Source organism: Mytilus galloprovincialis, chromosome 13 (genome assembly GCF_965363235.1).
Source record: "Mytilus galloprovincialis chromosome 13, xbMytGall1.hap1.1, whole genome shotgun sequence".
NCBI lineage: Eukaryota > Metazoa > Mollusca > Bivalvia > Mytilida > Mytilidae > Mytilus > Mytilus galloprovincialis.
In genome coordinates, this window is record NC_134850.1 from 50,680,642 (window position 1) to 50,696,546 (window position 15,905).

The 15,905-nt window shown below is 30.2% G+C and overlaps 1 protein-coding gene across 2 annotated transcripts in view; it reads right to left on the reverse strand.

Annotated features, from left to right (window-relative positions):
* Positions 1-470: 470 nt before the first annotated feature.
* LOC143057161 (dynamin-like GTPase OPA1, mitochondrial) overlaps positions 471-15,905 on the reverse strand; it is a 42,585-nt gene continuing 27,150 nt past the window's right edge. For both annotated transcript variants that reach the window (XM_076230409.1, XM_076230411.1), the window contains 14 exons: positions 15,710-15,782; positions 15,059-15,174; positions 14,081-14,145; positions 13,366-13,442; positions 12,872-12,964; positions 11,852-11,924; positions 9,976-10,131; positions 9,466-9,574; positions 6,996-7,129; positions 6,421-6,507; positions 5,471-5,587; positions 4,135-4,228; positions 2,742-2,852; positions 471-2,189 (listed from right to left, as the gene is read on the reverse strand). In XM_076230409.1, coding sequence (XP_076086524.1) covers positions 2,125-2,189; positions 2,742-2,852; positions 4,135-4,228; positions 5,471-5,587; positions 6,421-6,507; positions 6,996-7,129; positions 9,466-9,574; positions 9,976-10,131; positions 11,852-11,924; positions 12,872-12,964; positions 13,366-13,442; positions 14,081-14,145; positions 15,059-15,174; positions 15,710-15,782 — 1,370 coding nt within the window. In that variant the 3' untranslated portion in view covers positions 471-2,124. The remainder of the gene's footprint in view (positions 2,190-2,741; positions 2,853-4,134; positions 4,229-5,470; positions 5,588-6,420; positions 6,508-6,995; positions 7,130-9,465; positions 9,575-9,975; positions 10,132-11,851; positions 11,925-12,871; positions 12,965-13,365; positions 13,443-14,080; positions 14,146-15,058; positions 15,175-15,709; positions 15,783-15,905) is intronic.

Below are 15,905 nucleotides of genomic sequence, written 5' to 3' on the forward strand. Positions count from 1 at the left end.
TAGCATTCTCAAATCAACGTCCAATATTATGATCCTCTAATCGACATCCAAAGTGAGGTCATTTATTGATGTACGTAAAATTACTCCTAAATATTGATAATGGGGGATCTAAGAAGTTCATTCTTACCCTTCCAATATAAAAATAACAAGAATGTGTCTCCAGTACACAGATGTCCCATCCACACTATCATTTTCTGTGTTCAGTTGACCGTGAAAATGGGATTAAATCACTAATTTGGCATTAAAATTAGATCATATCATAAAGAACATGTGTACTAAGTTTCAAGTTGAATGGACTTTTAACTTCATCAAAAACTACCTCCATTAAAAACTTTAACCTGAAGCGGGACGGACAAATGGACGATGGGACGAACGGGTGAAGAGAAGGATGAACGGACGCACAGACCAGAAAACATAATGCCCATAAATGGGGCATAAAAAGATGTGGTAAACTTATAAAGAAGATAAAGCAGGATGTAATTACTTGTTTATTATGTTTGTATATTTTTTTTTACATATGTCTGTAAATGAAAGACAGAATGCACCACAATTACCATTAAATAAACAGTTAACATTGATCATACATGAACAAAATATATTTGGCAATAATCATCTGAACAAGTCTGTTACACGTCTGTAATTAGTTAATGTTAAAAATTGTCAATTCTCTACTTTGCTAGAAACAATTTTTTTACTTATCATGAATAATTCAAAGTCCAAATACATTGTAATATAATTTTCCTAAAACAACAGCATATGCAGCAAGCACACATTTTGTTTTCCTAAAATATGTTATTTAAATGATATTTGTCTGTTAACATATGGTCTAAAAATTATTAAAAAAATGCAATTTTTCCTAAATAAATGTACGTGTCTATATATCCTTGTACAAAAACACTTAGTACATACTATTCATGTTTCACAGAGATTAAGCACTGCAAAATTCCTCGTGTTACATTTAAAAAAAAAAGCAGACAAATTTCACAGGATAACATTCAGTTTCATCTACTTACTTATGACATGTCACTTTATTTCATTATTTTAAATTACACTTCTGAAAAACACTTAACACAACTTTATTTGGAATAAATTTTGAATGTCTAAGCAAACACATGAACATTTTGGAAACAGTTGAGAAATAGATTCTCTAACATGCAAAACAGTTGAATATGTTGAGTAATGATTAAATATATGAACTTTCATTTTCTGAATGCTAGTGCTGGAAATGAAGACTTTTCATCATCATCAGATAAAGTAATACCCTACATGTTATTGAAATAAAACGTCTTTTGTTGGAATCTTAACAGTTGTAAATTCTGACTCTGAACATTCTGAAAATTTGAAAAAAATTTATTATTACCATTGTTAAACAACTAACACAAATGCCAATAATGCTACACAAATTTAAAATGCAGGTTGTTTTTTTGCAACATTCATACCATCACAATTCATGCCATAATAAGAAGATATCGTAAATATTTCTGATTGTATAGTTATTACCAACTGATGAAATTGGTAACTCCATTGTTGTTCCTCATCTAGATTAAGCCTTTACAATGAGTTTAATCTCAATAAAGATATACTCTGGACTTTTTATCCTACAGGAGTCGGTTTCACAAAAATACTTAATATTAAGATTGATTGTAAGTAATGAACAATTCAGTATGTGTTTACAATCAATCTGAGTCCTAAACTTTTGTCAAAAACACTTCTGGCCTTTTGGAAATTTGAACAGATTAAGTTATCACATATGTATCAAAATGTCAGAAAATGGTTGAAAAACACCAAAAACAAAAATGCACTTACTTTTACCATATTATGTACAAGTGTTATAATTTACATCAAAAATGATGTATTGAATGGTGGAGGACCAAACAAACAACTGCAGATTTATTAGAGTTGTTACATTTATGGCATGGACTAGTTATACCAGTTATAATATGATCAAATAAAATGTCCATGTATTAAAATTTATACCAAAATATATTTGACAAGTAAATATCATGCATCAATTGGAGAATCAAACAAACAACTGCACATTTACTAAAGTTGTTAAATCTACAGCATGGACTAGTTATACCAGTTATAATATGATCACAGATATTGTTTTGTCACCTAATGGTTTTATTTTTCTTTATTCAGAGCTTGGATGAATTCTTCTAACTTGTCTTGAATCTGTCTGACTGTTTCTGAAAGTAAAAATAATTGATACAGTTTAAAAACTACTGTAGGAAAATTGTACAAAATATTTACATTACTTGTATAACCAGTTTGATTAAAGCCAGCCCCCATTATCCACTTGCATTATATTAATTAAATAATAAATAATAAGGGAGGTTTGCAAAGTGGGTAAATGGGATGAACATTTTAACTATCAAACAAAAAAGCACAAGCTTTTGGATAGATTCAGCCATTTACCTTGCAATAGGTCAAATACCAAAGTCAATCTTGGTGAGTAAATTCAACAAGAGGATGTCGGAGAGACAGCATACTGGATTTTCCTGCAGAGGTCAAACCCTAAACAGTTGAGCAAGTATAGACACAACATTTAAGCTTAAAACAGCTTTGAATTTGAATTGTGATTGAATATTTGATACAGAATGGTTTTGTGACACAAAATAAATGTGGTTAAAGAATTAAAAAATTTGGAATTAGACATTTACCTATTATGGTCCAATATCCAAAATATAAGTACATTGTTAATTATATTAAACCCAACCATACAAACATCCACAACTTACTTAATTCTTCAGCAAGTGTAACTCTTCTTCCAGTTAATAATGTCTTTAATGTGTTTTTATTTTCACTATATTCTTCTAATACTTCTTTTATTATTCGCTCCAATCTTCTGGCTGTAAAAACACAATGTATAGATGTAAAGACTATAAATTACAAAAATCTAAAATAGATTGATGTAAATAATAGATTGATTAAACAACAACATGTGTCCACAGGACACTTTGTACTGATAACACCATATCATATATTTTTAAAGAACTACGAAATCTTGTTCAAAACCATTATACTGTAGATCCGTTTATTGTCGTGGGTACCAATTTTTGTGGATTCAGGAAAACCAGCATTTTTCGGGGATATTTGATTTTGTGGTTTTGCCAAAGTCTACATATAACCTCATAGAAAATTTGTAATTCCTAGAACATTTAATTTCATGGTTCACATGTACACACAAAATCCATGAAGATTGGTATCCAATGAATAATAATGAATCCACAGTAGTAGATAGGGCATAAAAACAACTGTGTTAGGGCATAAAAACACCTGTGTTAGGGCATATGCAGCTATTTCTGTAAATGGATAGTCGGGTTGAATGCAGACTTAACTACTGAAAGATACTTGTAAATCTGCACTTTGAACATGATTTCTATTACAAGATTATATAATGCTAATTCTGAAGAAAATGATTTTTTAAGATTTAGAAAATAACTGCAAGTTGTTAATTACCGTGTCATAGTTTGGTTTACCAGTGATTAAACATCAATAGGATTAAAATACGGGGATATTGCCCGTAGGTTAATATTGATTATGACAGGAACATTTATTTTCACACCTTATACTTATATCACTGTTTATTATATCGTGATTAGGGAAATGAGCTTTCAATCATAAAGTTTTGAATGCCTTATAGAATTCAGACAAGAATTTATAAATTGTAAAACAAACAAATAATTAGTTGTCTCTGTCCATTATTGTAATCGAAGTTATCAATGAACACTTTAACCTAGAATGACCAAGCGAGCTTTTTCAATGAATTCCTTCTTTTTTGTTTTGTTTTATTATTGATCAAACCAAGGAGGTTATATGATCTCCTAAATCAAAAAGAAATCCACGAATTACGTATCTATTTGTTTTTGTTGTAATCAGCAATCCACGAATTTACGTATACCACGAATTGTCTTTTTTTCTCTATCCACGAAAATTGATACCCACGAAAATAAATGAATCCACAGTAATTGTCTTTAATGAAGTATCATCAAATTAGCTAATGTACTATCATCAATAGAATAATTGTCAATGTTCATTGATTCAAATAACAAGTGTCTTAAATTATAGTGAGCTTAGCAGTATAGTAAGAAATGTTTCTCATCTTCTACAGATCCTTGTATGTGTACCTACCTTCATTATTTACAACCTGTTGTCTCAGAGCATTGCTGGTCACTTGTAACATCCTATGTAATCTCCAAAATAATACAACATCACTACAATCCAACTGTAATGAAAAAACAACATGTAGAAATACAGTAATGTGTACTCTAAGCATAGACAAAACCAGTGGGCCTGCCCGCTTCCCCCCCCCCCCCCCTTTTGTGGGAAAAATTTGGTTGATTATATAGTGAATCACTGAAGCATGACTGGAACTGGCATTTACTATTGTGATTGTTGAACAATGAACAAACATCATGAAATTAACCATTTCAGTAAATGATGAATACTTTAAAGCTATTGAAATTCAAACATTTTAGCTTTTATTTTTGGAAATTTCTTCCATACGCCGTGTTGTGCAATATAAAAATCAAATTCTATTATTTTATTCAAAAATCAAATAGCCAAGAAAACTCCTCTGACTGTATAGAACTCATACCACATCTTTTTATTTTTTTATATTAGATAAAACTATGGTTGATTTCTTAAAGATCTGAATCTTGGTTGATTATCTCCCCTTTACATTTAAGTCTATATATATATATACAATATTAGAAATGTGATTATCTCCCCGTTACATTAAATAAAACTGTGAATGGAAATGTGTCAAAGAGACAACAACCCGAACCATAGAACAGACAACAGCCAAAGGCCACCAATAGGTCTTTAATGCAGCGAGAAATTCCCGCACCCAGAGGCGTCCTTCAGCTGGCCATATATACTAGTTCAATGATAATGAACACCATACCAAACTCCAAATTATACACAAGAAACTAAAATTAAAAATAATACAAGACTAACAAAGGCCAGATGCTCCTGACTTGGGACAGGCGCAAAAGTGTGGCGGGGTTAAACAAGTCTATATACAAAATTAGAAATGTGACTTTATGTCAACAAAATGAACTTGCTATCTTATAACTTAGATTAATCATTGCAATGCATCATGGGAAATAATATTTGCACAATGAATACAAGGAGATGTTATTGAGGCAGCAAATGTAAAACACTATAGAACCAAACTAGCCATCATTATTTCTCCACTTACTATAGGAACATTGCACATTTTTGCACAATAAATTGTAAAGTGTGTTGTTATGAAATAACTGATGTTGATAGTAAACATAGTTCTGTTTCATTTCTATCCTTGAAACAGTGTGTTTCCAATGGTCAAGAGGAATTCGTCATTGAAAAAAAAAAAAAAAAATTTAATTAACTTTTTGCTATTGTTTAACTTCTTTGTCAAGATATCTGTAATACAAGAAATTCATCCCCACAATCCATATTGTATTACTAATTATGTATTACTCACTCCAGAATCTGAGAATCCTTCTTTGTAATAATAAAAGCCTTTTTTACATTCTTGAGCCTGTGACAATGACTTCTTTACAAAATGCTGTCGGTAAACATGGTGCCATGTTTCTTTAATCTATAAATATATATTTACTTCTATAATCTATAGAAAGTATAGGCAGTACTATTGGTACACATTCTGTTTATTCATTTTAATCCAGTTAAAAGATCTTGAAACGTAAGGATATAGAGTACAGTAATTTATCTTTGATTTACTGAGTTATGTCAATTAACATTAAGAAAATATGTTCTCTAACGGCATATGAAATGAGTGATTATACTGTTATGGAAAAAAGTTTGGCATATTAAAGTACGGGTAGACAAAATTTCAAAAGCAGTAGATTTCTGAATATTTTATTAAGATAAAGGATTTATCTTTACAAGAAATTCATTTTATCATAAAACTTAGAAATTCAAGTATTTTTAATTTTAACATATGAAGTATCATATGACTTAAAAATTCACAATGAAATAGTTATTCAAAGAAATTTATTTAAAACAGAAATTACATTTTATAATAAACTTTTATATTTCTTAATATACTTGATTAGACCATGCAAAGTATAGATTATCATCTTGGCATTATTCAAAAGTGCAAATTTCAATAAAAAAATAAAAACAAATAAAGCCTCCTGCTTTACCTATCTTACATGAAGTAGAGACTTGTGACTGACTGGTGTTAATTGATATTCAATGATAATTGATATTCGATGATAATTGATATTCGATGATAATTGATATTCGATGATAATTGATATTCGATGATAATTGATATTCGATGATAATTGATATTCTATGAATACAAATGTTCATAGGTAAATCTATACAGTTTGACTCTTCACAAGAATATAATGAAAACTTGCATGAAACAATAAAGCTATAGTACAATTCAAATCTAAGTGAACTTACAAATTCCTGGTCAACTTCTACACCTTGTGAGTGCAAATTTTTTTTGACTGTTGTGAGTTCATCTGCTGCAAGTTGTGACTTGTGACTCTACAATAAAGGCACATATGTTTATAAATACATGTAATAGAAAAAATACAAAAGCTTATACATCACTAGACATTTCGTGTCAGAATTTTTTTTCTTCTCATTTTGATAAAACTGACAGTTTATTTATCAGGGGTTCCAGGCTTCTAGGAAAAAGACATAATTGTCAAATAAAATGGATAAGCTTTGTTGAGCATGTGCTCTTTTTCTCCTTAAAATCACATGTTCTAAACTAAGAATCAACTTTAATCATGTGTGTCAGCGTAATGTGGAATCCAGTGTATTTGTTTTTTACCTTCCTCCTTGCTTTAGTTGCATGGAAGCAACTCTCTTTAGGTCATAATTCATTGTTTGTCTAAAATTCTCTGCATGCTGCTTGTGTCATAATAAATCATTAGTGGTTTTCTAAATATAACTTTCATGTTTTGTAATAAAGATTTCTTGGAGTTTAGTTTTTGTTGTTCTATGAATGTCTGCCTATATCAACTTACAGGTTCTCTACTAAGAATTTTATCCAGTTCAGACTTAGCTTGATCTCTCTGTTTATGTTGTTCTGTTTTATACTGCCAACTTAACCATTGTTCACTTGTGCTTGGTCCTGTCAGCTCTTTTAGTTTACTTTCAGCTGAAAAATATCATAAAACAAAATAATACTTTTGTTTGAAAACTTCATCAAAAACCAGACAGAGACGTACTCTAAATTGTTTTAAGAAATATGTTTTATATCATTGTATATTATACAGAAGGGTTTTGAAGGTATAACCAGATGCTCCGCAGGGCGCAGCGCTATACGACCGCAGAAGTTGAACCCTGAACGGTTGGGGCAAGTATGGACACAACATTCAAGCTGGATTCAGCTCTAAATTTTGATTGTGATTAAATAGTTGACACAGTATAGGTTTCGGACACAGAATGAATGTGGTCTAATGAACTTAAAATATTTTTTTTGCCTTTGAGCAATTCACTATGCTATTGAATATTAATCCTCTCAAAAAAATGTTTGAAGAAATTTTCTTTTTTCATTTGTGAAATCTGAAATGAGAAAAATTTAACCCCCCCCCATGTTTTTTTTCACATCCCCCTTTCCCTTTTTCCAAAACTGATCTCAATTCAAATTTCTAATGGAGTTTGCAGCAATAACTACTCATTTAAATACATCATAAAATATTAAAATGTAACAAAAGGTGCTTGTTATCACTGAATGGTAAAGATTGTTTTAATTTATCAGTTGGTAGTAAAAGTGAATATACATTGTATATTGTATAAAACAATGATTTAAGTTGATTCAACTACTATTCTGGACATAGAAAGATAACTCCAATCAATTGAAAATTTCTTGCTATTGCACAATATTGTGCAATTAGATATTTCTTGCTATTGCGCAATACTGTACAATTGAAAATATTTGCTATTGCACAATACTGTGCAATTGAAGATTTCTTGCTATTGCGCAATACTGTGCAATTGAAAATTTCTTTCTATTGCACAATACTGTGCAATTGAAGATTTCTTGCTATTGCTGAATACTGTGCAATTGAAAATTTCTTGCTATTGCACAATACTTAATATAATAATTTTGGATCCTGATTTGAACCAACTTGAAAACTGGGCCCATAATCAAAAATCTAAGTACATGTTTAGATTCAGCATATCAAAAAAGCCCAAGAATTCAATTTTTGTTAAAATCAAGCTTAGTTTCATTTTGCACCCTTTGGACTTTAATGTAGACCAATTTGAAAACGGGACTAAAAATTAAGAATCTACATACACAGTTAGATTTGGCATATCAAAGAACCCCAATTATTCAATTTTTGATGAAATCAAACAAAGTTTAATTTTGGACCCCGATTTGGACCAACTTGAAAACTGGGCCAATAATCAAGAATCTAAGTACATTTTTAGATTCAGCATATCAAAGAACCTAACTGATTCATTTTTTGTCAAAATCAAACTAAGTTTAATTTTGGACCCTTTGGACCTTAATGTAGACCAATTTGAAAACGGGACCAAAAGTTAAGAATCTACATACACAGTCATGACAGTTAGATTCGGCATATCAAAGAATCCCAATTATTCAATTTTGATGAAATCAAACAAAGTTTAATTTTGGACCCTTTGGGCCCCTTCTGTTGGGACCAAAACTCCCAAAATCAATACCAACCTTCCTTTTATGGTCATAAACCTTGTGTTTAAATTTCATAGATTTCTATTTAATTAAACTAAAGTTATTGTGCGAAAACCAAGAATAATGCTTATTTGGGCTCTTTTTTGGCCCCTAATTCCTAAACTGTTGAAACCAGAACTCCCAAAATCAATCCCAACCGTTCTTTTGTGGTCATAAACCTTGTGTCAAAATTTCATAGATTTCTATTAACTTAAACTAAAGTTATAGTGCGAAAACCAAGAAAATGCTTATTTGGGCCCTTTTTGGCCCCTAATTCCTAAAATGTTGAGACAAAAAATCCCAAAATCAATCCCAACCTTCCTTTTATGGTCATAAACCTTGTGTTAAAATTTCATAGATTTCTATTCACTTTTACTAAAGTTAGAGTGCGAAAAACTAAAAGTATTCGGACGAGGACGACGATGACGCCAACGTGATACCAATATACGACCAAATTTTTTTTAATTTTTGCGGTTGTATGAAAAGGGTCTGAAGCAAACAAATGAGTTATTAGAGTTAATTAAATCTTCAGAAATTTACCTTTACATATAAAAATCCATTTTTGTAATAGTAAACCTACTTTTAATCTTGTGATTGATCATTCTATATTGGTTTTCAAAATAAATGTTTAGGGATGAAGACTGTAGATTTTTTGTACCAGTGGTGTTTAGTTTTCTGTTGCCGCTTAGCAATATATTATCAATGCCATATTTTAATACAATTTTGCTACTGAAAAGCTGTGACATCACAGGTAGCAGACAGGGGAGTTAAGCAGACTAAAATTATTTAATCCTTACTCTGTTGTAACTTTTCTCTGAGAGTTTCCTCCATAAATTTGACAGCCATATCCCAATGTTGTTTGTCTGGTATTGTTTTATCGTCTAGTGTATTTTTCTGCATAACTCTCTGAAATGAATTTCAAATGTAGTTTCAATTATCAGTAGGAATTATAAAAATTTCAAAGAATATTTATTTTTCAAATGATTAATGATCTTATATCTTTTTTATCCCGGTAAGGATACATGTTCAGAGACATGGTTGTTTTAGTATTGACTCTTCTAATTTTGTACTAATGATTATAGCTACCAAGTTATCAAGCTAGCTTAAAAAGTGTTTTCCCTCTGTGTTTAGAAGTACTGCCATCTAAAGTGGTGGATCCAGAAACTTTCAGAAGTGTGACACTGACTGTCATAAGAGGGGGCCAGATTATTCATGCTTCAGTGATTCCCTAAATAATCAACCAAATTTTTCCAACACAAGGGGGGCTTGAGCACCCTCCACCCTTAAATTTTTTCCAACAAACTTACCAAACTATCTTCAGCTTTGCTCTCCCATTGATGTTTTGCTTTACTGGTAGCTACAACTGCCACCTTCAACTGGTCAAATATTTCATCATGATCTTTACGCTTCTTGTCTTCTTCAACGATTCTCTGGAACTCGTCATGAAGTGTATCCCATCCAACCTTAAAACAAAAAAACATATACACATATAATCAACAGTACCATTTACTCTGATTTACTAATTACATCTGTTTAATGGAGACAAAAATCAAAGTGATGGAAATCACTCATGGAAAGATTGGAAGAGTAGTTTGAATAATGTCATATTATGGTATTGTGGGGACAAAAGAACATTAATAAAGCACTGTTGCTGAAAATTGCATTAACAGCAGCTCTTTAGAAGGAAAAGTGCTTTTCCAGTATGAAGATAAAATGAGCTCAAATTAAATAATATGGGTCTCTTAATTTGCACAATTTTATTTAAACTGCAGTTTATATCTTATCCAAATAATGTTGCCTGTTTAGAACATGTTTTAAAAAAAAACCAAAAAAATTGCAACAAAAAATCTTCAAGTATATATATGTTACCAACTATCCTTGGAGACATAAGATCTAGACCAACAGCTTTAAAGCATGAACAAATAAAATCTAAAAATTTTGTTTTGGGGCATTTTGTAAGTTGAAACATAGGTTATATGAAATTGAAGATTAAAAGTTGTAGAGTGCTTTTTGATCAATTTATAAAGTATTTTTCAGCACAGGGAATTGAAAATAAACTTTTTCAACCTAAACAAATTAAAAAACTTATTTTATTGAAATGTGGATTTTTACTTGATTGAAAAAATATATATTCACTTCTTATAAAAATTCAAATGACTAAAATAGACATAATTATTTATAGGGAGTAAACTAATAAAAAATAGTTTGTTATAATTAAAAGTGTCAAAATTTTAAAACTGTTTCAAGCCAATTCCTGATAAAAAAAATAAGTGAACTAACCTAAATTGTTGATTAATTACAGATGATTATTGGAAATTTATCAAGTAAATTATAGGCCTGACTTAAATACCTTTTATATATTCATATTTATATATATTTTTTTAAAGATCTTGTTAATCCTTAATTAATCATTTATCTTTCAGACATAATTTACAGAATCACTTTAAGTAATGTAGATCAAAAGTAATAGGCAATAAATAAAGCATCCTTATATATGAAACATCTAATATAAACAGTTGTGTATTCAATTATGAGGTCAAATATTTGTTTATTCAGATGATTGAGGTGTATATTGAGGGATCTGTATAATTATGTAAGACAGAGATTGATAAGTAATGTGGTCAATTTAATTGACAGTTAAGGAGGTGGGGCATCATAATTAAAGGTCCACCTTGTCCCTGGTTGTTTGGTGATAATGACAGTTGTCAATCATACTAGTATTGTATCAATACTCAATAACCTAATCGAAATGTTTTAAGAAAAAGCCTGCAAATCAACACACCTAAATGACATACATTTTTGAACTGCTCCAAAAATATACCCCTTTTCTCACAGTTTATATGTATATTATGTGCACATACATGAGAACTATAGGGAACTATATTTCAGTGTGAATACATTTAGTAATAGAAGCTAACCTGTTGTGTTGTTAGGGAGGCTGGTGCCTAAGGAAAGATTTAGAACAAGTTCCCCAATCTTTCCAAAAACAATAGCTAATTCACATATTGATCTATATTTCGAATTTATGTTCTATCCTTAAATGTTGAACATGCAAAATCTGACAAAATGTAAATTGATATATTTGAAAATTTATTTTGAAATGGTTAGCAGGCTTACTTTGAAGAATGCTAATGTTAATTATGTAAAATAAAATATATATAATAGATAAAATGAAGTATTTACCTCAACACATTTCTTGGGAAGTACATTAGATGCCCATTTTGCTAGTTTTACATCAATATTGGTATTTAATTCTCTGAAATAGGTAAAAAAAATTATACTGTGTTGTTAACATACTATGGACTATATTTATAAATAATCTTAAAAAAAAAAGAGTGCACACACAGGAACGTATCGCCTGCTTTACTTATCATGTTTGAATTTATGTTGGAAGAGTCTATTACATAAACTTAAAATTATAAATGACCAATGTGAACAAGGTAAAGGTAAGATCTAGATGACCCAGCCAGACAGACATGTACACCATGCAACCAGTCTATGCACCAAATATACCAGACCTATTTCTTACAGTTTTTTAAATACAGACATCATAAAAAGAAAACAAAATGAGACAAGGTAAACCTTGTATGATAGACATGTAGACTTTGCAAGTATCAATACACAAAAAATAGTTTCACATTACTCATAATAATTTTCATGGATTGAGCAAAAATTGTATTTTCTTTGATATTTGATTTCATCGTTTAGGCAAAGTTTGTGTACAAGTCTAAAGATAATGTGTACATCTCCAAACATGTCAATTGGTGGTTTACATATCTACAAATCTGGAAAAAAAATAACCCAGTCCATTTTTAAAATACAACTACAGGTTTGGAAGGAATGCAATCTCATAGAAAACGGTTTAAAAGAACAAGGCTGTTGATTTCTTTTTCACAGATTAAGCATTGGTCATCAGGAGTAACCTATTTATAAGGAACAACTCAAGATTGATCTATTAAAACAGTGTTATAACTTATTGAAAAACACCATCAAATACATAATCATAAAACTGGATGTTTGGCAACCAACAGTTTATTCATCAATATCATAAGTGCATAATCTAATATGTGGGCTATTTCTTTCTCTATTATATATATATATATATATCTTGCCAAGAATGTATACAATTCAAATGCTATCATCATCTTTTATGTAGTTGCCATTTAAGTTTCTTTTTTAAAAAGCCTTAAAATCCAGTATTACCCTAAGTTTTGTGCCTGTGCAGCAGGAAGATAAATATTCTCAAATATGTATGGTGCATTCTTATCCCAAATCTTCTTAGAAAATGCATCCTCCCTGCAAAAACAAAAGAACATTAATATATACATTTATACCAGAAATAACTTTTGTTAACTTTTGTTAAATAATTCAATAAACAATGTCACATGTACTTATGATATTATACATGTCTACATTTCTAATATATAAAATATAAAGTTTTTAATATTGCTTCTAATAATGCTGATTAAGTGGTTGTTGAAGCATTTTTAATAAATATGGACAACCACAATACAAGTAAAGTTGCATGTTAAATGGACCATTTGTCTAAAATACAATTCATTCTCAGTCGATGAGGTTATTTCTTAGTTTGAACAAACATAAGGCTCCTATAATAAATATTATCTTTTTGCTTCACAGCTTAATAATATCTCATTGTACCTTCAAATGAAAGAATTACACATGAAAACATAACTTACCATTCTTTAGCTGTAACTTGACTTAAGTTGATTATTTCATCTAGAATCTCCCCTTTAGCTTTTTCAAATAGCTCCATCTGTAATGAAAGAACATTAAGTGATGACCAAGAAAGATGTTACAGTACAAACATATATAAATACATCTAGTCTCACTTGTGAAATAGTTACTACAAATCATTGGCATTTGTTGTACATTTAATTGATTGGTTGATTGGTGTTTAATTTCACTTTTGGCAATATTGTACTTTTTCATGGCAATAGTTTGTTATTGGCAGAGGAAGCCAAAGTGCCAGGAGAGTGCCACACTCCTTGGTTAGGGTAAGTAACAATCCTAGTCAATTTAGATTAGAGTCGAAGGCACAACTTCAGTGTTTACAGGCTAGAAACACAGTTTTCCAACTTCTTAGACTGCACAGCCCCAAACGTGTGCTTAAAGACATACATATAACATGTATAATTCAAAGGATTTGATATGTCGGATGAAAATTTTCACCCCATAGGTTTTAGACAATTTATTTATAGATTCCACATTTAGTACATTTTCACAAGTACATTTACAGAATCATTTGAATAGCTTATTAAGAGCAGCTGATGACAATTACATATGATTTAAAAGTTTTTTTCATTTTGTGTGGTTGTGTAATATTTGCCTTGATTTAGGTTTCGTTCTAACTTAGTAAATTTCAGTATTTCCTTAACAAGCAATAATACTAACCCTATCTAATTCTCGTAACCTAGGGAATGTATTCTTCCATTCTGTTTCTAAATTAAATCTTTGAGCTGCAATTTAAAGTTAACTCATATAATCTTTATAAATGGCATTAGTAAGCAATCAGTAGTTTACCATTGATGTTTAAGTTCCTGTTCAGTGAATGGTCATTTTTTTAAAGTTTCAAAGTTGACTACACATATAACTTCACTTAATAATGTTAATAATGTTTCACTACTTGGTACAAATTTTCAAGTAACAAACAAAAGATTCTTTGTGACTTTTGTCTTTATGTCTCTTTTTCTTTTAGATAGTAATTTTTTGTTCTAAGTACCAATATTGTGAGACCAGTGGTCTGTTGTTCAACTTGTCGTTAAACTAATCATATGATTAATTTAAGACTCCTTAGCAATAAAGTTGACAAGTTGAACAACAGACCCAAGGTCTTTCTAACAGCACTTTTTAGTTTTATATTATGTTGTGTTGTTTCTCCACTGTCCCAATTTAGGAGGAGAGTTGATCTAATTCTGTCATCAGTTCCTAGCCAGAATCAGTTGTTGTTATTGGTTGAGGTCTGTCCTACATAAATTTCTTTAATTGTTTTAGTATAAATTATAAGATATACTCATTTGGAATTGTTTGTCATCTTGAAAGTTAAAACAACCTACACTGATACAGGTCATATTCTTACACCAAATTCAAGATATATCAAGACAAAAAAAGTTAAAAAAGTTTATTTCTATCATGGTTGGAATGTCTTAGTAATATATATCCTACATCTATCTTATTTATTCTAATATAGAAATTAAAATCTGCAAACAAATAGTAATGAATGAATGATGCAATTTTATTCTGAAAATCAGAATTTTGTGATAGTTTTTCAACTCAATCATGTTATTTCATGATCAAGATAAAATTGCAGAAATATACCCTTCCTATAATGTTTTATGTAAGGAAATTTTTATAGCAACATTTATGACTGACCTTTAAAAGCATCAGCTTGCTGTTCGACAGTCTCCTTGACCATTTTCCAGAATAACTCTGACACAGACATACTAAGGTTTTGTGTATTTGTTGTACTTGGTTTAAGCACACCATCTCTGTAAAAAAAACCAAGTGTGTTGATTATCATTGTTCTCATGTCAAATTGGCTATTAAAGTAACCTTTCAAAAAGCAAAACCTATCTTTTCATGTCCAGTAGTTACACCTATGCATGGCGTTCTTTACCACAAGGTCACCTGTCTTTTAATGTCAGTATTCTCTAGTCCTAGGGATGACCTTAAAATTACAGGGTCGACTCCAGTTAAGTTCCTTCATGACTTAAATTTATTCCATTTTAAAAAAGCTTTTGTTCCATTTGCAATTTATGTTATTCAAAGCCACTTTGTTTTCTGTGTAAACAAGTTCTGGATAAAGGTGTACATTTAATGTGACAATATCCAATAAATGTAAATAAAATGATTATGTCATTTAATTTTTGTTTACAATTTATCAATCTGGATGTGCATGCTAAAATGTCTTTGCAGGTAGATGTATATGTTCTGAGTCCTACTTAATAACCCTTTATCTTACTACAGCGAACTATAGAGTTGTCTTCTAAAAACAAATAATGTGAAATTCAAATTTGTACTTACTTGAATAATTTAGATTTTTGGAAGAATTGTTTCTCATATTCCTTGATAGTCTGTATACTGTCATTACTGTTGCCTGTAAAAAACAGAACCAAACATTAACATAAATAAACCATTGGACAAAAAGTCTTGCCTGTCTGCAGAAGTTCAGAAGAAGACATTCTGATGGACAGAAATTCTGCTATTTAATTTAAAGTGG